The sequence below is a fragment of the Barbus barbus genome, assembly GCF_936440315.1.
Source record: "Barbus barbus genome assembly, chromosome: 33".
NCBI lineage: Eukaryota > Metazoa > Chordata > Actinopteri > Cypriniformes > Cyprinidae > Barbus > Barbus barbus.
Window position 1 is genome coordinate 13,739,047 of NC_136761.1, and position 25,311 is coordinate 13,764,357.

The window sequence follows — 25,311 nt, forward strand, 5'->3', positions numbered from 1 at the left end:
ATTATAATTCCATCCGTGTCTTCGGGTTTTTCTGCCTACATGCACCATTTCTGCTCAAAGATAATGAAACCTGTAAAATTCAGGTCGCATAACAGTGATTAAAACGTTAGTATTCATCATAAGATTATATCAATTATGAATAGCGGTTTGATTATTTTGAGGCGCTGCTCCAAAATTCATTTAAACGTGACTGAGGCAAGAATATTAAACAAACATGAGATGACAGAAAAAAAAGACAATTTAAACCAATTTGAGCAACTTTAAAGCATTTACATTCAAGCAATATAAAGTCAGAAACCCTAATGTGTTAAGTGCTTAGCTTGGTCAACATAATGCCTAGAAACGGAACTACATTATGCCTTTTTATTAAATTTTCATAAACATTCATAACCAGAGCCACTGCCAGAGGCTCTAACTACAGAACTTGGGTTTCAGATTAACCTTTCGAGACCTCTCATTTAATTTATAGAATAAAGTCTGTTTCACACAGCTGATTTGTGGGAGGCTGTCGAAATACACATCCAATCAAACCTCTCATCCGAAAAGATAAATTTGTAGAAATCTGACTAACATGAATTGAACGATTACTGCCTTAAGCAGGAAAATATTTGATGATATTGTCTTCAATTCTATTATGTCAATGCATCATTTTGCTTCAATAAAGCACAAAGTTCCAGCTGGCGGTTTCATTTTGCGGTTTGAAAAATGTAAAAGGCAGAGAAAAGGATCCACTGTTATGCTAGCTAGCTAAAAAGAGAGAGGTTTAAAGAGCAAAACTCCTCCAATAGCACAATCTCAGCTGTGACTGAGAGCCCATATGCTGTCTGGCCAATATGTCCTTCTATCAAACTAAGTCACTTCAAACAAGGCAGTTCCTTTATTCCAGGAGAAATCATATGGCTAAAAATTGAATTTGGGACACCAATTTAATCTCTTTATTATTGCAGGCCTTCACAGTTCATTTAACAACACAGTCAGAGCATAAATTGGATGTGAGACTAGTTATTCATTCTAACAGAGGGAGGAGGAGCTGCACCTGTCTTACTCAAATCGAAAATCCCAGCCTATTGCACCCAATACATTCCTCCATTTAGCAGAGGATAAAAGTGTAAGAAAGATTGAGGGAGAAATAACTTTACTACCTGATAAGGAAATCCTGAAAGACTATAACAAAAAGATGTTCCTGAAATAAAAGTCCAGAAATGCCCATCTGTTAGCACTGACAAAACATCAGATTTTAAACATCAAATAAACATTTTAACCCATCCACAAATAAAGTGCTATGTCACCCTCTCTCAGAAAAGAAAAAGAAAAAAAAAAAAAAATTCTATATAAAATAATATTTCAAATAAAATGTACATTGCTTTTATTCAGCGAGAATGCATTACATTGTCAATCTCGAGTCAACTGCGGCCTATGTCAGCGATAGCTCACTAGGTTTTGGAAGATAGCACGCAATAGGTAATGCCAGGTAAAGTGCCGGCCAAAGCATCAGAGCCTCCAGGAGGCTTTAGTCCAGGGGTAGTCGAGAAAGATGGACATATCATCTCCCTCATCTGTTTCTCCTGTCTGAACGAGTGAGCAGTCAAAGCGTTGTCATGTCAGCTGCGCTTCAGGGCTGAGGAGCAGTGTTTTGTGTGCTGGGGCAGACACGCTGCAAAGGCGTAGTCAAGTAGAAAACCTGTTTTGAAACGACCCGAACACTGCTTGGATGAATCTGTGGCTAAAATAAACCGGCAGCAGCAAGGATGAGCAAAAAAGCAAAAATCACAGAAACGTACGTCTCATGGATGGTGCTCATCTGTATTCAAACGACGGCTCTTGTCATTTATCTCTGTAGGGACATATGGGACTGCTCTGTGTCATTTATCTGAGCAGGGACATTAAAAAAAGTCTATACATAAGCTGGGGTTTCTATAAAAGGTCCTGTCCAATTATATTAGCATTTCTCATGCGGTCATGGTAGCACGGCTAATTTTGGATGACATGGCAAGCTTATTACACAGATAGCTGCATATTAGTGATTACTATCACTGCTGGAATCAATCTGGTATGATCTTTCCATTCCAGGCATGAGCACTCTTCACGAGGATCACTTGAAATGGCACTGGAAATCGAATGTGTAATTTGACTTTTATTGAATGCTTGTGCCTTATCCATGCCAAACCTCTTGCTAGATGTTATCAGACAGCCATTTTCAGGCTCTCACACCGCAGTGTTAAAAATGGACGGTAATGACAGAGGCGCTTGCTCACGATCCTCGTCTGGAATTACACAGAACCAGCAATGAGCCATCTGGAGCGTGTCAGCTCAGGTTCCCGAAAACATTGCTGTGTTTCCAGACAGAGCCGAGGACCTGCTGCTTCCTGACGTTTTGTAAGACTGACATAAATAGTCGCTGACACCTGCGAGACATTGCCTCCCCAAACATCATCTTCAGCGGTTTGTGGCACAAAACCACTTCAGCTGCCCACACACCGCTATTAACGTGACAGAAAAATTATGTTACTGTGTGCTAGGGGCTAAGAACTTATTTGAACTTTGAGTAAGGTCATCAAGCAGGAAAAACTTATTATAATACAGATTACGAGGGGAATAGCTAGGGCTTTTTTTTTTTTTTTTGCTTTGCTTATTTGTAGGGCTGTACAAATTGGCCAAAATGTTGTGGTTTTAGAGAGAGCACGAGCGTTATTAAATATTTGTATTATATTACTAACTAATAATGATTAACTATAATTAATACTCAATATAAAATTACTAAAACACCAAGTCATTCTAAAATGTTGCAATGAATGGCGAGTAATGAGCTGCTCATGTGTACGAACATAATTGCCATACTTCACCCTAAAAGAGGCAGATTTTATTTAGTTCAGTTTTATTTCAATTAATCATGCAGCCCTTACTAGATATCTAGAAAGCAATAGATTTTTACTTATTTCCATAAAAAAAAAAAAAAAAAAACAGATGGAATGCAGTCCCATGGAAGCCAAACAACAACAAATCTGATTGGCTACTTGGAAACAGAAAGGCTACTCCATTTGGAAATGAGACGAAGATGGGGAAAGAGGACCTGTTAAAACAAAGATCTGTCATGTAGAGAAATGTACTAGGGGAGAAAAGGAGTGATATGACATTCTAGACATTCAGTGTCTGTTCGAAACCAAAGGAATAAATTAGCCTGCGGAAATGAGTTGGGGTTTTAACCTGGTGAATTAAAGTTAAAATTACTTATCAGAATGATTGAATTTGTTTATCAAATATAGCACTCCACACCAGCTTGGCCTAAAAGTGGCCAATTTTCTCTCAGTGTGGGGCAAATACAGCCAAATGTTTCAAAGAACTTAAAAGTTCTTCATTTACCCACTGGACCACAAGCATATCATGTCACCCACCGTGCTGGACACCGCAGGGGTGTAAAACTGTTGCTTTCAAACAACATTTCTTTAAACTACTCAGGACTTTTTTTGAAAAAAAGAAAAAAAAACAATCTGTGACAAGATAATAAATGGAGAAGCAAAAAGAAAACAAATGAAAAGACCGCAAAAATAAATAAAACCAATATTGGTGAGCAAACAAGGGAATTATTTGAAAACAACAGCAGTCAAACAATTCAATGCAAAGATCAGTATCACAGGAGGGGGCTTGTGTGTACTGAACCCTCTCTTCAAAACTTGGCAGCACAGGACAAATTGTGATGAGACTGGAGGTCTTTATACAACACAACCCGGCGAACGTGATGTGTGCACTGTCCCTGAAATAAAACTCCCTTCTCCATCCCTGCAGGAGTGCATCTGCCTCAGGTAGCAGGTGGGTACTCTGCATCGCCATTCAGGGATGTGGGACTGTGGAAGGGGAAAAGCAGTAAACGAGAAGGAAAAACAGTATTTGACATGCACCTACATTGCCCATGTACTCTGAGAGCAGATCCTGCAGCGCCTGTCGCACGGAGTTGCATTCGGCCACGATGCGCTCGCGCCGGTCATCACGTGTGCAGGACGAATCGGCCATGAGGGCGGCGCCACTTATGATGCTCTCCAGACGCTCCTCGAGAGAAGGCCGGAACCTCTCCTCGCTGAAACTCAGTGGGTCCACGATGATCTGCTTCTGCAGGGGTAGAAAAAGAGAGAGAATAAAGCATAAGATGATTAAAAGTAGAAGCAGCACGACAGGAAGATTAAGCACTTTCTCTGAATTAATGCACTAAAATATTCCCATTCAGCGTTTCTGTGCAAAACGGGGGGAGGGAGTGAGATTTATGATTTCACATACCAAATGTCCAACTTCACAAGAGTTTGACAGTTAAACGGCAGTCATTATTGGCTGTGCGGCCTGAACAGGATTTTGGAATCTATCTCCCTGGACGCCGAGGCACAAGCTGTGATATTCATTAACTGGACGAATCAATAATTCACAAGATCTGAGATGATGGTCTGGGGCTCCTGATGCAATTTCAGGCCAACGGCTTTTGCTCAATCAGAGGCTGCATTAGCTTGCCTGTGCACTTCGGCTGCCTTTTAAATCAACTATGTAATAGACGGCATCTTAAAAGCCATTTGTACTCTCTCTTCTGGGGACGAATGGGGAAAAAAATTAAACAAGCGGGACAAAAATCAAGCTTAACTGCACATTATGTAAGATCACAGACTCTTGCACATCTCATGTGGGGTTTTCAACCGAGAGAACTGCTTTGGTAAACACTGCAGTTAGTACGAGCGCATCTTTAAGGCTACTAACCCTAAACGGCAGAGCAATCGGATTTCGGCCTAGGGCAACAAAATGCAGTTGCGCATATAAAACACTGCTATTTTCCTCCTTGAGCCAGGATGACATTTGAGATGTCCCTACATGTCCTCTGCTGGGTACACTCACTTGGGGACATCACACTCCCGCTCTCAAAGAATAAACTTGTCAATGTCTGGTGCAATTAAAGCAACACGACTCGCATATGTGCCAGAAAAGCGATAGCTGCCTAAGAAAAGAAAAGACAGAACGACGGCAGGCGGAGTCAATCTTAAAAACAACGTGACAAGCCCCTCCATCTGATGTCATAAGCTGTAAAATATTCAACAATTCAGTTGTTAGAATCTTCATCTCATCTGACCTCCTTTACTTGCGTGTCACGTTGGCATGGCAACAAGCCTCTCTCTCTGACTCACTGCAAAGTTGCTCCAGCTTCAAATTAAGCAGCAAGAAGCGATGTGGAAAAAATGTGCATGTGTGCTGAAGTTTCTGCACGGTCACCAGGAAATTAAAGACGCACATGATCTGAGGTACCGACATAACCCCATCTCATTTGAGCGCACACTCACACACACTTTTTTTCTTTTAGTTAAACAGATGCCATCTGTTTGGGCAGAGGACCGCCTCTCCATTGTGAGGATGTCTGGCCTCCTGAAACAGCTCCTACCAAGAATAGAGCAGCTAAATCTCCAGCATGAGCCAATTTAACATACAAAATATAAAGTGCCATTTTTTGATGCACCGATACAATTTTGTAACATTTGACAAATCAGCGTGACATTGCCTGTATAGCATGCCAATATTTTCTGATGATTGCTTTATTGTTTGCCCTTTGTGTTGCATTCAAAGCAATAGATCCCAATAGCCAAGATTAAGGGAAGCAAAGCTGGTTTTACAACAATTATGGGGAAACAAGTCTTGCTGATGCTTCAAGATGCTTGACGTTTTCATTCCGTTAGCCACAAGGGCAATTGACTTAGCAGCCTTTCACAAAGAACAGTACAGAGTAGGGCAAAAATCGTTCAAAAATTTCCGATACCGGTACCGATACCTTGAGTTCGATACCGGTTCCCGAACGATACTTTTTTCGATACCAGTTTTATGAAATCAGTTTTAATAAGATTACATTATCTCAAAAAAATATTTTTTAATGTTGATATTTATACAGACTCAAAGCCTCATCTCCTGAGCCACTGCACAAAGGAACAAAATATATCCAACACAATAAATAATTTTAATAAAGTTCAAATTGTTTTCAGTTTACACATCTGTTAGGCTACGTTTACATTAGTGCGTGTTCATTTTAAAACATCACTTCTAGGTTGTTAAAGACTTCAAGAAATTTAAAATCTTCATCCACTTTCATAAGTGGGTGTTTTATTTTCTTTCACCATATGTTTTATTGTTATTAAATTCTGGTGTAGTATGTCTAATTATTTGAATGCATAAAAACAACTTAGTTTAAATTTATTCTTAAAATAGCCTAATGAAAGGTTTTATTTTTCCTCAGAAATTCTGTGTTCTGTATCTGGTTTTCAAATGAAGACATAAAACATTAATTTAATTTCTTTAAATTATTGAAAATCAAAGTTTATTTATTTTGGCAAACAAAGGGGGTTTACTATTAAAATAAAAAAAAGGAATAACTTGTGTGATAATTTCTAAAAAAAAAATAATAATAATAAAGTTAATAATTTTAATAGTAGCCTAGTAGTAGCAGTATGTACTGTCCGCTGAACAATATTAATATTTTTCTGCCGCAGTGTCTTCTAATTTAAACCGAACTTTTATTTTGACGGATTTCCGGGAATACCTTTACAGTTCTGTGTGTATATGATATGACGCTAGTTTTACTCGAATCAAACGGTAAAACGCTCATTAATTGACACTCTCAGCAGTTCTGGAGATGTTGTTCATGTCCTCATTTAGTTAGGCGGCAGACGCTGAAATCACCGCGAGCGTCACGCGAGCTTCAGTCTGTGTGTAGTAAACAAACTGCGCGATATAGAGAGCAGACTGCTCCCCGTGTGCTTTCGAAACGCTCTCGCGGATGTCAAACACTGATCAATCAGGACCGCGCCGCTTCTAGTCAAACACACTTAGTGCTGCAGGATTATTGGCTCACTGACGGTGATGAGATTAACCCCTTAGGTATCGAAATTTGGTACCGAACGACAAGACGTTTTTCGATACTCGGTGGTATCGAGGCAATTCGGTCGGTGCCTAAAAAGTATTGAACTCGATACCCAGCCCTAGTACAGAGGGGTTTAGAGATGTGCCTTTAAAGATTTTAGCAGAGAGCTGTTGGAGGGAAAACATGACGCATGTAAACTACACAGAGTAAGCTAATTGTGTAATTCAAAATTGTGTTTTTCGTTTTTGTATCGATTCAAAGTTCTATGATTTCAATTATCATTAAAGAAATTTTATTAAACCTTAATTTAATCTTGTAAACTGTAATCAACTTAACAATTTACATCAAATTTTGCCATATATAGTTCTGCAAAACAGAACTTGTATACTGTATAAATAAAAAGGATAAAAAAATATTTTTTCTATGATATTCCTTTAAAATTACTTCAGAAGAATGTACATTTTAGTATACAAGAAAACGTATACATTTCTTAAAATTTAAACTTTTTTGGTGTTCACATTTCACACATCCAGCTCTAATTTAACACGCTTAAACCAGATAATAAAAACAAAAAAGCAGACGCGTTGGAGCAGGTTGGGCCTAAACTCCTGATATGTAGGCTAACTTACTCAAAGGTTTATTACAAATATTGTAAATTGATTTGACATATCGCCAGACCCTGACACTAGCTGCAAAAGACACCCTTCATCCGCAATAACTGCAGTAGAGGTCGACCGATTGATCGGCCGGCCGATTAATCAGCCGATTTTTGTCTCTTTTTTTTTTATTAATCGGCCGTTTGTGCTGCAAATTAGGCCGATTAATATACAGGCGCGTCTGCAAGCAACACGTGATGCTGCCTCATGCGGCAAGCAGATTGCCATTCCACTGGCACAACAGATAACCCTGTGATTGTCCCCCTCTGCCTGCTAACTTTTTGAAGAGAGAACTACCAGGTAGGGCTGTGCAATTAATGGAAATCGAATCGCAATCACGGTTTGAGACATTGCGATTTGCTAATTGCAAAGCCTGCGATGTGGACGCGATATTACTCTGATCCAGAGCATATGCACGACTGCCAGCCTTGAGTGACAGTCTTACTAACCAACAGAGTGAGCACATCTCCGTTCTCCCCGATCAGCACTGCTCTAGCCAACTGCGTATACGCCCACCATTTAAAAAGGGTCAGATCGAAAGTTAGGCAAATTAAAACTAAAGAAAACATGCACACACATACACTGAATGTTCGCTAATTCAGAAGACTGCACACACAGCCCGTGTCTCTGAATGCTTCTCATACTCGATCCGCTCTGCCCCACGCTGCGCGTCTCACGGACAAGCCGTTTACACGCAGCCTGTCTCTTAATGCTCTTTTATACTCGCGGTCTCGCGTCCGGTTCTGCTCCGCAAGTCTCTCACGAGCGCATCTGGCAATATGGACGAGGCCTGACGCATGCGCGCAACCTGTGTCAACTCACGCCTGGCTCCGCGTTTGAAACTAACGTAAATTAAGTCTAAATGCTTGCTAATTTCACTTGGATGAAATGAAACATTCAGCACATTTTACACTAGTTCTTAAAATCCCAAATACTTAAATTAATAAATCAGCCAGTGTAACATGTAATACTTTAATAAATGACTAAAGAAATAGTTCATTTATAAAAAATAAATAAATCTTTCCTGTGAAATTCAGTAATTCTGTGAAGTACAGGTGTATATCAATAAATTAGAATGTTGTGGAAAAGTTAATTTATTTCAGTAATTCAACTCAAATTGTGAAACTCGTGTATTAAATAAATTCAACGCACACAGACTGAAGTAGTTTAAGTCTTTGGTTCTTTTAATTGTGATGATTTAGGCTCACATTTAACAAAAACCCACAAATTCACTCTCTCAATAAATTAGAATACTTCATAAGACCAATAAAAAAAATTTTTTAGTGAATTGTTGGCCTTCTGGAAAGTATGTACATTTACTGTATATGTACTTAATACTTGGTAGGGGCTCCTTTTGCTTTAATTACTGCCTCAATTCGGCGTGGCATGGAGGTGATCAGTTTGTGGCACTGCTGAGGTGGTATGGAAGCCCAGGTTGCTTTGATAGCGGCCTTCAGGTCATCTGCATTGTTGGGTCTGGTGTCTCTCATATTCCTCTTGACAATACCCCATAGATTCTCTATGGGGTTCAGGTCAGGTAATGAATTTAAAATATATGAAAGTTTCACTTTTTGAAATAACTTACAAGAAAAAAAATGAACTTTTTCACAACATTCTAATTTATTGAGATGCACCTGTCCTGTACATAATAAATAATATTTTGGCATTCAAATACATTGCGAATACAGAAACATTTGATTTTGTGTCGAATGAGAGACCCAATGTTGGTTTCAGTTTTATTTTAGCCTAAATTAATTTGTTTTGGCTTGTCGTTTATAGCTAGCTTCTTATATTTTTAATTCTTGTGCTTTTCTAAATACTGTTAATTGAAAGAATTTGTTGTGAAGTGAGGGGAACTAAAATAGTCTAACTAAGTTTACAGTGTTTATTATAATGTTTGTAAACATTTCGCGTCGCCATTAGGCCTATTTCTGAATGAAATAATAAAATGCGACATACGTGACTTTTCTCTCGGTCTCTCTCCCTCTAAAAAAAACTAAATTTTTTATATGCACAGCAGATTTTAACCATGCAGCAAACCTTTTTAAATATTTTGATAAATTACTGAAAAAAAGAACATCCCTGAGATGAAGGAAAAAAAAAAAAAAAAAGAAAATATGCCAAACATACCGGCATAATATATCGGCCATCGACTGTCCTGATTTCTAAATATCGGCATCGGCCAGAGAAAGACCCATATTGGGCGACCTCTAAACTGCAGACCCCCCCAAAAAAGTAATCTAGTTATTCAAAGCAAGTGACAACACAGAGTTAGCTGACAATTATACAAAATTGCTAAAATAAGACTATAACTGGTTTTAGCATTAATGGAAATAAAAAAAAAGAAGGTAGTACGGTAGCAATAATTCAGCTGTATGTAGATCAATCTGACAAGATGAGCTCTATACAGAGTTTTAAAATTCCCTGGAAAAGCAGCATGCAAGGTCAAGAGTAAAAACTGGGCCAATCACATAGTACAGCACAATCAATATAATGGAGGTCCGAGGGTACCCATAATTCTAGCAGCCGCAGGTACAGATAGAGCTGCAGGCTGCTAGAATCGTGACATGCTTTGTGCCGAGTATTGATTGGCTAAGGAGGAAAAAAATAAAATCAAGACATTTGCTTCACTTCCAATTAACCATGTTACACTCTTAGCCTTGGGTCACCAGAAAAACATTGTTTGAAAACTCTTAATTCATTTAAAACAGCTCTGATTAATTGTCTTTATCATTATATTGTTCATTATCTGATGAACCATATGCAACAAAATCTATAAACTTAATTTTGTTGCCAGCGTTAAATTTTGTCTCACAGTGCATCCTGCAGTCTGCTTCACATGATTAAATTATCACTTCCTAATGGTTTTGAGCTGAAAAGGACAAGAGAACAGCAAATGACAAAGGCCTGATGCTGTGCAATCCAACCCTGGGCGTGAAACAAAGAGAAACGATACAGTTGATAAGTCCATCGACAAATGTGACAAACAATGCAGTTTGAGCTCCAGTCAGAAGGAGAAAAAATAAAATAAATAAGAGAGGATGTCAGTTCATTGTTGTCGAATGACGAGGGATAATTGCAGCGTGTAAAAGGAAAAAGAATGAGAGATTGGTGGAGGGGTGCGAAAGAGCAAGAAGAGAGAAACTGACTCATGCTACTACACCTACAGCTCTGTAGATGACTAATGAATTCTGCATTAATCTATCAACTTCCAGATGTATTCGCCATCAAGTGGGAAGATGAAAAAAAAAAAATGGGCGATTTCATCATATGAGAGTGAGGAAGCAAAAAGAAACAAGATAAATAAATATAGAAATGCTTTGTAGGTAGCTGAGCATATGAACCCCAGAGACAGCAGATTTTGAAGATCAGAGCTTTCTAAAGTCCCTGAGCTCAGAGCAACAACCCCAGAGACAGTTTGGAGAAACAAAAGGAGCACAAAAACTCACGAAACAAGGCAATAACCCATTAACTCAATAATTAAAGGCCCCAGAACTACGGATGAGAATGCACTTTTGCAGAAGACAAAAAAAAAAAAGAAAAAAAAAGAAAATCAAATGGTGAAAGAACAGAGTGACAGGGTTTGATTTGATGTGCGAGTGCTCTCTTTAGCAGATCGACACCACTTTGACACCACTGTGTGCAAAATCTTTCAACAGCTAATCGAGGCAGAGGAAATCTGATGAGCAAACCCTCTCGCCACAAGAGACGGAGACGAGTACCTGTGGTGACTGATTTGTTACAAATTTAACAGGAAGTGCTGACGAGGTTTAACAGGAGTTACATTGCCTTAATTGACTTTACTCATTATTTTGAGCTGTGTTGCCCAGGCAAACATATACGATGCATCATAACAGAAATGATGATTTGAGCTGGACTAATAGACGCCCTATAATTAGGATTGTAGAGATGAAATGAAGTGCTGTGCTAATCTCTTAAAGCCTTCTCTCATCATTATTTCATGATGGGAAAGCATATATTTCAAAGCAGCAAATAAAAACAGTATATTCTGCACATCAAGATCTGTAAACACTCCTCTAGCGGCTTCAAGCTTCATTAGAGGCACCTGCTTCAGTCGATGTAAAAACTACAGATTCAAACAAATTGTATTTGAGATCAGCAGAGAGTTTTAAGCTGTTTTATGCTGCTGTCCATCAGTAGGGTGCAAATTAAATACCCACAACCAGAATTTTTTTTGTTTTGTTTCTCAATGGTGGGACATTTTACTCATTGACAAGGCACCAAAATTGGCAAAACTGGCCTTGGAAAAAATAAAAAATAAAAATTGAAAAAAAAAACACTTAATTTTTGGCATTTCTTTTTAACCTTAAAAAGGAAAATACCAAAAACACCTTTAGAAAATCAAACAATGCAGCAAAAAAAAAAAGCTTGTCAAGATTTAATGCTCTGTTCAATTTCACAGATATACTGAGCTGGAATTGAATTTAAAAATGCTGGCAAACTGTGAATGAGAAAAAGGTTAATTTTCACCCTGTCCATCAGGAACATTACTTAAAAGTACAGGTTGCATTTGCAAGACCAACAAATTCAAAAGTAATATGTGCAGACACCCTATGCTCAAAAACACAGCTGGTGCCATTATAACCTACTTTTTTTCTTTCATAAGATCTCTATGGCAACATTTCTGTTCGTGCATATCATTTGAATTTATTATTTCACTAAGTGATTGTTTAAAATGTTGAGTGCGCAACAGACCAAAAATGGTTAGACTAATGGTTCGCATCCTATTCCGGAAGGAGACTAACTGTTCAAAGCGCAAATAAATGAAGGATAGCTAATGATCACTTTCTACCCTTAACCTCAAATTAAATTTAGAGACTCTAATCTGAATTATTTAAAATAAGTCACATCAGGACAAAAATGTATTGCTTAAACAGTCAAACTGTCATGTTATTTCCCATAAGTTTTTGGTGTTGACCCGACTCAATCCTGCAAAAGAAGTTCAAACTTGTGAAAGACTCTGAGGTCAGTAGCTCAAGCTTTGTTTGGACATACAAATTTAATCTGATCCAATCCTGGATTACAGTCTCCTTGACACAGTTCAATCACACACCGGATGTGTCAACAACTCGCTGCTCTCATGCTCCTTGTTGATAAAATTGTGTGGCGCAGTTGCAGAGGGTGATGCAACTGCTGTTAGATCCAACGCACAATATGCTCATCTTCATCACTGGCTGCAAAACAACTTTGCGCATTTCACAAACCTGAAAGCAAAATTTACAGAAAGTTCCAAAAATCAAGCCTTATTGCATTTTCAGCCAAAGCCTGATCTTTCTGTAGACTTTCTAATGGAGAGGAATTATTGATTCAATTAAATCATTTTTAACACGTTAAACCAAGCCTAAGGTCTGCAAAGAGCTGCATATTTCATAACTCTTCAATATAACCTTCTCCATGAATTCTGAATATTTCACGATCTATATCCCATTCCTAAAACTGGACCAAGCCAATCACTGGCTCTTCACACCCTCACTGAAAAGTGCATAAGTTTTTCTGTTGTTCTACCCTTTTTGAAATTTGCACCTCACAGCAGCATGCAATATGGCATCCATCCCAATACAACTGGCAAAAAAAGCACCCATTCCCTAAATGACAACGTTCACAGAGCACATTCCCCTCAATTAGAGGAGGACAATTCTCAGTTTAGTCTCGGTCGTGTTGCTGAATGACAATTCTTCACTAACACTTATAGGCTTGCTATTTCTGTCTGGATCAGAGAAACTGGCCCAAACACGAGACATCCAAAAGCCCACAGACTTACATCAAAGTTGTTGAGGGCGTAGGCCAGCTCTCCTCCACCTGCAGACTGGGAGAAGCTGGAGTCCTCGCTGCTGGTAGCCTGAGCTGCATTAGATATGCCCGAGACAGCGTGCTGCAGCTGCTTGTAGATGAGGTCCCGGTTGGCCTTGTACGCGGCCACATCTGGGTGCTGCAGGCAGGCCTGCGAAGCCGTGTACAGCATGGGAACATTCCTCTGAAGGACACCGCGAGCTGCCGCCATTTGGTCTTTGTGATGGACGTCCTTGAGTTCCTGTCATATGAAGAGAGAGAATTCAGGGGTGATGTTACAGGCCTGTCATAATAAGGACATTAAAGAGAACCCCAAGGGGCCACACATGCTCATAATCAGATCATGACCGTACAGCTTGGCAAATATGCCATGTAGAAACACGTGCCATGTGGAACCAAAGTAAATATGATCACTTCTGTTAAGTGAACAAATTGGGTAATTTGTCTACTTTTTTATTGCCAGTGTACATAATGTCACACTGACTATTTTTTTCCCTTCACATCATAAGTGACACATTTTTAAGATGATGTGTCAAGTTAATCAATGGCCTGCTCCATACACACTCTGTCTAGCTGTTTGAAAGAGGGAATACGTCCTGCGTGAACGCCTTCTAATCTCTAAAGTGTTGCTGTTGCTGCCCCATACTTAAAGTCAGTGTACAGTGTTGACACAAATTGCTGTCTGTCAGAACACAAGTTCCAGCCAAGAAGAAAAAAAAAAAAAAACACTTTCTGGCCAGTTTGAGCATAGTTGACACAGGATTTTGATCTATGTGAAATGTTTTGAAGATGGGGGGGGGGCAATTTTTGTGCTTTCATGATCGATCTTTGCTGTCAAACCTGAGATCTCCCAAGTGTAGACTAGCCCTCACTGAAAATGATTTCTGTTCTCGGTGGAAAAAAGCATAACTCCTGAGACGGAAGTAGCAAAAGTTTTCAAAAATTTTATACCACAGCAATTTGCACCTTGGGAATGAGGCTGTAGCATCTGCCGACTGATTCACCAAATTATAAACTTAGAAGGGCCCAGTGTAGCATGAGAGGGGAAATCAAGCTGAATAAATTAAATGAACAGCTCTACTCCATATTGAAAAATAGAAATAGTTATCATTGTCAATAAGCTATAATCTCTCTATTGCGAAACAACGTTCATTCTATTAATCAGTGAGCTCACCTGGAAAACTCATCCTGAAATCCATCATTGCTGACTACTGCTTATCCTGATAAACCCAAAAAAAATCCCAAAGACTCAATTCTCATATCATTTAAATGAATTTTGTTAGTCTAGCTGCTCCAACCTAGTCTTGCTTTTTCCCTCCCCGACTGGTACAAAGAAGATTGTTCGTGCTTACGGGTATCAAATCTTCAACCAATGCTACATAGCTCCTCGCTGCACATGTGGGTGGAGGATGTAATGCTATTCAAAGTCAGTACATCTCCAAATGAAATTAGATCTCTTCAGATTATGAAAACATTTGGTACTAGGAGTGGCTGCATTTTACCTGCTGCCTCTTGGCCGCCATAACATTCAGTTTGTCCACCTCCGGTTTCAGAGCTTTGTACTGGATACCCAGGTCCTGCTCAGTGCCAGCGTTTCGAACCTTCACCAGGCTCTCCTCAACCTGTGGGTCAAGTACGATAAACTGTTAAAGAAAAAAACTCTTAATCTATGGTCTAATCTATGGACATTAAGTGCAACATCTGAAAATCATTCATGCATTTATCCTGCAGGCTTTGTATTTCTTAAACTCACCATAAAACTCTATTAACCCTCTGGTTGTGTTCGGACTCCGGTCACGCCTTTTGTGTTACCGGTCAAAAATGACCGGACTCCAAACAACTGCTTATAAATCTGTCATTATGCTATGTTATCACCAAATATTGGATTCAATCTTTTTGTCAACTTGTTTTCTTTCATTTAGGACTGGTTTTGTGTTTCTATTTGCTTCTGATTAATCGTAAGCCTCATTTATCTGAAAGTAGGTACCTAATTTTTTGAGTGAAAAAATATTTTTTTATGAATAATTTTCACAATATTAAACAAAAAATTATAAAAATTTGCACTGTTTCTCACACTAGTGTACTTTAATGTTTAATCAGGAAGTTTGCTTTTAAATGCTTTTATTTTGTACAAAATTGCAAAAAGTCACACTCGTGGTGTTCCCGGTCAAAAATGACCGGACTCCGAACAACTGCTTATAAATCTGTCATTATGCTATATTAGTATCTCTATAAAACCCTGAATGTGATTTGTACAGGACATCCAGACTTACAACTGTGACATGTGAGGTCTCAGAGAAATTCAATGAAATAGAATGTCCACTAGAGGCAAAAACTCCATAGCTGGGTCTCAGGAGGATAAACTAATATTTAGAACTTGTGAACTTTTCCACTTTTTATCGATGAAGACAACAGAAAGAACTGGAGAGAGAGAGAAATGTCATAAAACATCATATATAAAAGGGGAAAACAAAGCTGTACGATTGAAAAGGTATCAATGCAACCCTCTACAATGCGAGTAAATCACTCGCACGTGTGAATAAATCTTCACTCTGGGCGACTAAATGTTTAATATTAGCCAATGGCTAATAAATTGTCAAATTTTACTTGCCAGTGCGCGAGTTGGAGACTAAGTAGAAGTTTAGCACAGATATATTCACTCGCGGAACAATGACTGATCGCTTCAGAGTTTCGCTCTCTGTCAAGGGATCTGTACTGTTTTTCAGTTCATCTGAATGGATGCGCAGCACACCTGTATTTGACGTACAGTGAACTCTAGGTGCACGACTCGCCATCGCTTTGGTGAGAGCAGAGAGAGCAAGAGAGTCTTACATGCAGAATTGACGCACTGCATGTAAACGATGTTCTTTGTTGTATTTTTCTGTCAAAATAACACTTCCTTTGTATTTCTTCAGCTTTTAAGAACTGCAGGGTTTTCCGGTAGTGGGCGGAACTAATGGCTTTCATTGGCTGGTGCTCACCTGTTATCGTCCCTGTTTTGATTTCAGTGAATCAGTTTGAGTGAACGCACATAACCTGATTAATATTCATGAATCCGGCATAACCTGATTAATATTCGTTAATCCTTAGTGTGTTTTATACTGTTCTTTTTAGCAGAATTCGTATTATTATTAACGGCCTCTCAGTATTATTTTAAATTTACCGTTTTTTTTTAACAAACACCCAATCAAAAAAAGCACCACCGCCAGTCCTAAATTCAGTTAAAATGTCTATGCATTCATACATGGTTACTAAGTTTTAATTCTAATTACTAGAGTTCTACCATCAAATAATACTTGATTAACAGTCATATTTATAATGCTTGACTGACTGATGTTAAGAGTGTACTTTCAGATATTTAAAAAGCTGTACATATATAAGTGCTGTGAATCGATTAAAACAAAATGTAAAATCGCGTTAATCACAGTCCTGGACTGTGATTAATCGCAAATTTAAAATACTAGGATTTACCTGTAAATGTGTTAAATAAAGGAATGCATGACAAACTAGTTTAAGGAAACAGAACCTCTCACATCTCCGCTAGGTATGAGACATAATCCTTATTCTTTTGTTTTAATTCTGCCATTATCAGCCTTTATACTGGCAATAAAACGTTTACCAAGCCACATCACTTCAATCCCAGTACACATTTACCCAACTATTATCAAAAGTATTTCTAAATAAATACAACAAAACATTTTCTTGCAACCTTACATGAAGTATTATGATCAAATGCATTATGAAGAAGAATTGGACATGTTCTGCAGGTGCATTAGAGCTAACAGTAGCATCATGCTACATAAAACAATTTATGAGATTAATAGTACACTTTTACTCAGAACTCACTTTAAACCACCATCGAGTGTTTGTAATAACTTCCTTTTGCGATCACGTGTGTATAACTTTGGGCAGCCGCGGTACTAGTGTTGTCACGATACTGGAATTTCTAACTTCGATACGATACCTTGAAAAATATCGATATTCGATACCATTTTCGATACCACGGTGAAAAAAACTGCCACAATATTAAGGGGGTAATTTTTTTAATTTAAAGATAAATGTAACAAGTCGAGAACATGCGGTATATTTTACATGAACAAAAAAAATGTCTTGAGGTACTGCATTTGTTGATTTATTTATTAATCTTTTATTAATCTTAGTTAAATGTTAATTGAAACTAACGTTTACTAATACATGTACTAATTAAAATCCAAAGTTCTATTTGCTGATATTCTCATTTGCTTCATAACCAAAATATTTCCAGATATAGGGCCCTATGAAATCAGTTTTATTATTCCCCAAATTCCATTTTATTTTTTTCTACATTCAATTTATTTTTCTGGATTCCGTTTTTTTCCGTTTGAATTTTTCTGGACTCTTTTTTTTTTTTAATGGTCAAATTAAATGCTATTAATCTAAAAGCATGTCTAATTCATTAAAATCATGAAAATTATACAATTTAACATTTAATTTATTAAAAGTGTAACAAAAAGGACACGTTTAGGGCCGTATGAAATGTTTATTTTTTTGTCACCTGTTTTATTGTTACCAAATTCTGTGTTTTAGCATGTCTATTATTTGAATGCATACAAACAATTTTTATTTATTCTTACAGTAGCCTTATGAAATGTGTTTCCCCCTCAGAAATTCTGTGTTGTGTATTTAAATTTTACTGGATATCAGATGAAGGCATAAAATGATTTTAATTAATTTAGATTTGAATGAATGAAAATTTAAACATTTACATTTTTGGCAAATGAAGGGGATTTACTATTAAAATTAAAATATGTTGTGATTATCTCTTTTAAAAAAATTAACAGTAGTAGTAAGTAGTAGTATTATGTACATTCTACTAAATAATAGTAATATAGCCTATTTCTGGCACACGGTCAGTTAAACCGAACTTTTATTTTGACGGGTTGCCGTGAATACTTTTAAAGTTCTGTGTGTGTATGATATGACGCTAGTTTTACTCAAATTAAATGGTAAAATGCTCGTAAAGTGCCTTTCAGATCAGTTCTGGAGATATTGTTGATGTATTTATGTCCTCATTGAGACGGCAGACGCTGAAATCACCGCGAGCGCCACATTAGTAAACATTCACACAGAGACGCCCAGAACATGCAGGATTCATATTTAAATCGACTTTTGCAGCTTAATATTTACAAATACTAGTCCATATCACGATTTGATCTAAGTGTAATGACCTACTTTTGATTAAGTCATCCAAACTTTGACAAATTCCGTGACATTCCGCGTTAAACTGTAAATTCCGTTTTATGACTGGATTCCGTGCGCGTTCTCTGCATCGCGGAGATCATAGATCCCTACAGATAGCACTACTGCTGTGTTCTTTAACAACCAGAGCAGTCATCTTTCTATTCACTCCACTTTTGCTATTTAACCAGAGCGAAGGAGACGAGTGCGGTCACATGTGGTGCTTGTCCACGCGCCTTTGGAGAGAAGTGAAAGTGACAGCTCGGCTAGTATCGGTGTATCGATACTTCGGGAAATTAATATTGGTACCGTTCAGATATTTCAGTATCGATATTTATCGAAATATTGATATTTTTGACAACACTACGCGGTACATTATAAAAGTAGCCCAAAAAACTGCAGCCAACAGCTCTGTAAATTTTCCTGCAACTGTATTTTCAAAATAGCCCAATTGTGCGGGGAAACCGCAACCCTGGCAACACTGGTTCGCTGTACCCTTATCAGATATGAGTACACAGATCGATCTCTCTCAGCCCGGCGCCTCAATCACACAATCCCTGTGTCCCAATGTGCATACCATCAATCCTATATGCCCTAAATAGTATTGAAAATTACTAATAATCACATAGAATTTAGGATGGATAGTGTGCACATTGGGACGCAGGCAATGACTACCTTCCGCACTGCGATGACGGCAAGTTGGGGTCAAACCTTAAACAATTAATTTGCGTTAAAAAAATATTAACGCGTTAAAATTTTTAGATCACATGCGTTAACGCACTAACGTTGACATCCCTAATATACATACATGTATATCTATGTATCTCTGTCTGGCCAGTAAAAGAAAAAAAATTACTAGCCAATGGCAATTCAATTGCTAAGGTGTCCGTAGAGGGTTGCAATTTGACATAACCATTCAAGCTACCTACATTCAAATTGTAATCAGTGCACTTCGTTCAACCACTGTAGTAAAAAAAGACAAAAAAAAAAAAAGAGTCCATCTCTATCATGATTTTCCCTTTCATAGTGTACTCCAATTCAACAAATGCATTAGCCAAATCATTAGTACATTAGATCAAAATCAGACACAACAAATATTTCATGGTCACAAGCATACTTAAAGCTTCTCATTTGATCATTCAAGCGGAGCTCCCAGAACAATTCAATGAAGAAAAAAAAAAAAGGCAAGAACAGCGCTGACTCATCCACAAGAAAGCTTCTGCTTCCACTTGCACGAACATCCACCATAAACTTCAAGCAAAAAAACACTGGCATAAAAATCGGAAAAAGTAATCCACCTGTATCCCATAATATTTTCATTGAAATAGGGGAGTTTTTCACAGCCCTGCCAACATGGTGAAATCATTTTGTGCACAAACGTGACAAGACCTCTCTATGCTGCATCGGGGACTACACAAAATGTGACTCAATAGCGTGTTGTTTGCAGAAACAGAAAGTGGATGTAATCTAGTTTGCACCAACAACCTATAGACAATGCAAACAAGTCTAATATAAAACCTAGGCATATGTTAAACACAAATTGTAGGCTACAGAAATGTTTGCAACATCCAGCTGCCATGCAGGGTTTTCTTTTTGTATATGAAGTGTTAATAGTCACACACACACACAGTAACTGGGTTTGCCGTGCATATAATTACTGTTGGAGGAAGTTCAAGAAGAGTTGGGCAGTAAAACCAGAGGGTAATAAAAGCACCGACACCAGTGCAGATGATGAAGGGGGTAAATAGGACTAAACTCAGGCATCTTTTTGCGTGCTTTACCCAGCCTTCTGGACCAAAGCCAGTTCCCTGCAGTACTCCCTTTGGCTGTCGCTTTTTCTCAGATCCACAGACTGACGAGGGGCAGAGATAATGAAGGGGGTTATAAAAGGAAATCTTAAATCAGTGGTAGACTGTGTCTAAGTAATACAGCAATATATGAAGGTTCAAAACAACTTTGCTATCAGCCATCTACAAATGTTAGCACCAGTTATACGCACAACACATTTTGGCTAATTTCCAGCTTAAAACTTGTTTTCCAACAAGTGTCATTTCAAAAATACCAGCCAGATACTTTGCCAGAGAGTTTCTGCTGGTTGGCATGATGTGAGCCACTCCAAAATGAAATGGAAATTGCCAGGCACATACTCTGCCCATTTTGACATAACCCCTCGAGGAATGTCTAGAGTGATCAAAATGTTAAAAGAATCATTCACCCAAAAATGAAAATTGTGTCATCATTTACTCTCGACAGACACCAAAGGTTCTGGCATTTTTTTATAAGTGAAAAGTGACATGCAAATAAATATGCATACACATGAATGTGATTTGTGAGCTACAGCAGAGGAGAAGATGAAAAGTGAATATAACTACTTAAAGCTAATAGATACTGCCCAAGGTTATGGAAATCTCTTTGTTCAATGAATCTCCATGGAAATCCATACAGGTCTGGAACTACACTACGGTTCCAAAGTATAGTTCCTGGAAGATTTTTTTTTTTATGTTTGTGAAAGAAGTCTTATGCTCACCAATTATTTGATCAAAAATACAGTAAAACAGTTATACTGAATATTATTATACTGTTATATTACATACAGTCATGTGAAAAAGATAGGACACCCTATTGAATTCCATGGTTTTCTTTATCAGGGTATAATAAAAAAAAAAATCCATCTGGTCCTTGGCTGGTGTTAATTTTGGAAAATAAAACCTCAGATGAACATTACATGACATATTGCACCATGCCATTATTTATTTAATGAATATAAAGATGGAAAAGCCACTTAGGACACCTTATGATTTAAATGCCTGATCCACTTTCAGCAGCAATAACTTGAAATAATCATTTTCTGTATGACTTTATCAGACTCTCACGTCATTCAAGGAATTTTGACCCACTCTTCTTTACAACATTTCTCCAGTTTTTCAACGCGTTTATGCACAGCTCTTGCCACAGCATTCAATCAGGATGAGCTCTGGACTTTGACTGGGCTTTTGCAACACCTTGATTCTTTTCTTTTCAGTCATTTTGTTGTGGATTTGCTGGTGTGCTTGGGATCATTGTCCTGTTGCATGACCCAGTTATGGCCAAACTTTAGCTGTCGTAGGGATGGCATCACATTTGACTCAAGAATACTTTGGTATACAGAGGAGTTCATGGTTGACCCAATGACTTGAGGTGTCCAGGCCATGTGGCCACAAAACAAGCCCAAAATCATCAGCCCTACACCAGCATGCGTGGCTTTTGGTATGAGGTGTTTGTGATGATATGCCCTTTAGGTTTTCACCAAAAGTGGCACTGTGCATTATGGCCAAACATCTCCACTTTGGTTTTTTTTTTGGTCTTTTGGAGATTGTTCTAGAAATCAAACATGTAATACAAGCCAATACTTGGCATTGTGTAAACAAACCTGAAGGCTCCAGACCAGCAAACTGCCAAAACGTCTGCTTTTATAGAGGCGCTCACTTGCTGATGACCAGTTAATCAAAGGCATTTGATTAGCGATGCCTGACGGCTACTTACCCTCTTAGTTCCTGTTAACAGTAAGGCTGTCCTAACTTTGTCACCCATGACATTCAAATTTTGGCTTTATTTTTATTAAACAATGACATGGTACAATGCGTCATGTGATGTTCATCTGAAGTTTTATTTTCCAAAATTTAAAACCTGCCAAGGACCAGATTTTTTTTTTTATTATGCCCTGACACAGAAAACCATGGAATTCAATAGGGTATCCAAAATTTTCACATGACCGTTTTAAAATAACTTTTATATTTTAATACATTTCAAAAAATATTTTATTCCTCTGATGTCAAAGCTGAATTTTTGGCAGCCAATGAAATTTAATTAGCATATTATTATTCACTTCAGCAATATTTCCAATTAGCTGCTCAAGAAACATGTCCAATTATTATCAATGTTAAAAACAATTGCGCTGCCTAATATGTTTGTGAAAATCAACATACCTTTTTCAGGCTATTTAAAAAAGGACAACATTTATTTAAAACAGCAATCTACTGTAATATCAAATTACTTTACTAACATTTTTTATCACTGTGATGCATCCTTGGCAGAATAAAAAGTATTAATCTTAGAGACAAACCTTTAAATGGTAGTGTATAATAGGGGTGGGAGAAAAAAAAGATTCTCAGATGCATCGCGATTCTCTCTTCAATGATTCTGAATCAATTCTGAATATTTCAGAATCGACTCGGGGCTTGTGTTTTTTCCCCACATATGGCACGTGCACGGCTGCACGCTAGAGACACAGCGGGCTTCATTACACAATTTGCGCTGTGAGACACGTGCACATTGCTTGACAGTGTGTGCTTCCACCCACCGTGTTTTACTTTAGATATGCTTTCATTTATACCGTTTGGAATGCAGCACTATTAGATGCATGAAACAGTACTATCAAGTGCGCTTTGTGTTTGTTTATCCTGAAGCTCAATTGCGGCTACGGTTAAATGCACTTGCATTTTCAAATACTTTTATACGAAATTGATGTACACAGTTGTTTTCAGAGCAAGAAAAAACTTCTGATATTTTGAAATAGATCTGTGCATTAGTCTGAATGCAGTCTTTTACAGCTGCCACGGTCTATGATCTCATAAGTAATAATCAAATGGCAATAATGTTGAGGGGAAAAAAGAAAAACCTATAACTATTGTCTGTAAACTTTCGTATACTTAAGGAACACTTACTTTATATAAGCAGGCTACTTTTTTAAACAAATGTTAAATAAATAAATTTAAATTTAAATAAATGTTTTAATTTATATGAAAATGTAGCCATGTGCAGTAATATTGAAAACTGAGAATGTGACGCATCGTGATATTGAGTTGATAATGATAATCGTTATTGAACTGAATCGTGAAACCAAGATTCACACCCCTACTTTTAAGATGGCAGTACTGACACAGAGATTCCAACTATTTAAAAAAAAAAAAAAAAAGTAGATCAAGAATCGTTTTGGAATCGGATCGTGACTCCCAGAATCTGAATTGGATCGGATCGTGAAGTGACTGAAGATTCCCATCCCTAATGTATAAGTTATCGAATAAACTATAACAAATTTTCACTTTTTGGTGAAATAACTTTTCATAGAGTAAAAATGTGTGTCTGTATGCGTCTCACCAGTTTGAGCTGAAGCAGAAGCTGGTACACATCAGCCATGTCCGCCAGTACAAGCAGATGAGCGACAGCAGAAAGAAGGGCACGTGCAGCACGGACCATGTTGCCTCTCTTCACTGAGGAACAGGGATCCTCTGCAAACTCTCCTGAGGCCAACTTCATGGATTCTCCTACAGAAAAACAGTCATACACAGAGTCTCATTATTAGTTTTAATTCATCCTTTCATAGCCTTCATGATGCAAGAGTAGCAAGGTCAATGCAATGATCATTTCCCAATGTGGAAGTCGACGTAACAGATAATTAAAGATCTGAAGATGCAATTACTTCCAAAGGGGCCTTTTGAAATGCTAAAAACTGGGACCTAATTATTGTCCGTTATTTGATTAAAATCCGCTTCTGTTAATTGACAATGATAATACCGTCCAAGGTCACTTGCGAGACAACAAAGACATAAGAACATTACGTACAGGAGGCTCTTTAGTGACAACCGACCTCAAAAATCCCAAGTAAACAATGAGCACGAAAGGGGAAAAACATCAATAATCCCCTGTAACAAAGAGCTACATGGGGAGCTGTGAAACTTAAACCAACAATTCAGACGGTAGGTCTGATTCAGCCACCCTGCAGTCTGTCATAAGAGCAGAGCCAACAACTATACACAAGAACAACTACAAGGTGAAATATAGAGCTAATCACCAGGGCAGCGGGTGTTCATGTTCAAGGATAAATGCCAGTGGTTAGGGAGGTGACGGGTTAATTGCATTAGGATGTCATTTTGTGAAATGCTAGATGGAGAGGAAAGTCAGAAGCAGTGGAACATTGTGGAGAAAGCAAAGGCTCAATTCATGTCTACGTTAGCCAAAGCTCTGTGACACATGCTAGCACACCAAACGAGTCCTTTCAGTGAAGGTCGAGTCCCTGGGATAACACTGACGTCTTATCTGATGTGCCTGCGAAAGGGTGTCATCACTTGCCTTCACATCCCAGTTGGCTCATGTTGAAACCTTTTCAAAGCGACAAAGCAGAGCATTTTAAAAGCAGCTTAAAATACTGAAATTAAGTTCTGTCATACGACCACAAACCTCACATTCGACAGTTTCGGCGTGTTTAGTCAAATGCGTCGCAATCATGCAGATACACGCATCCCACTCAAGCCAAACATAAAAATAAAAAAAAAGCCTGCAATGAAAGCGGCCAAAAGTGCAAGTAATGGCTAAGTTCATAACTAGACTGAACTGAAATTGACTCAATAGAATGAAAAAAATAAAAATTTGAGGGGGCAGTGAGTAAGAGCTTTGTGCTCGGGGAGGGGGGTCTCATCCTTCCTTTGTTGATGTTTGGAATAATGTGCAGTGTTCCCTGGTAACAGGAAGAAAGTCTCTCAGAATGACGGCAACAAGATTTTCTGGGTTATAGTGCAAGCACTGGTTGCCACACACTGAATGGTATCTCTAAGAACCTTTCTATTTCTACCCATCACTTAAAAATAAATTCACCCCACCATATACCAGACAAAAAGAACTAAGGTCTCTGGGACTGTCATTCCCTCCAGAGGGTGCAATCAATAAGACCATTTTCATGGGCCTGATAGTGATCAGCGCACCCATAATAAACTCACA

The 25,311-nt window shown here is 38.1% G+C and overlaps 1 protein-coding gene across 1 annotated transcript in view; it reads right to left on the reverse strand.

Annotated features, from left to right (window-relative positions):
- LOC306853183 (catenin alpha-1) overlaps window positions 1-25,311 on the reverse strand; it is a 103,147-nt gene that overhangs the window by 72,707 nt on the left and 5,129 nt on the right. The window contains exons 4-7 of the mRNA XM_079390397.1: window positions 23,695-23,861; window positions 14,844-14,963; window positions 13,313-13,582; window positions 3,901-4,104 (exon numbers count right to left, since the gene is read on the reverse strand). Of these exons, the coding sequence (XP_079246523.1) occupies window positions 3,901-4,104; window positions 13,313-13,582; window positions 14,844-14,963; window positions 23,695-23,861 (761 nt within the window). The remainder of the gene's footprint in view (window positions 1-3,900; window positions 4,105-13,312; window positions 13,583-14,843; window positions 14,964-23,694; window positions 23,862-25,311) is intronic.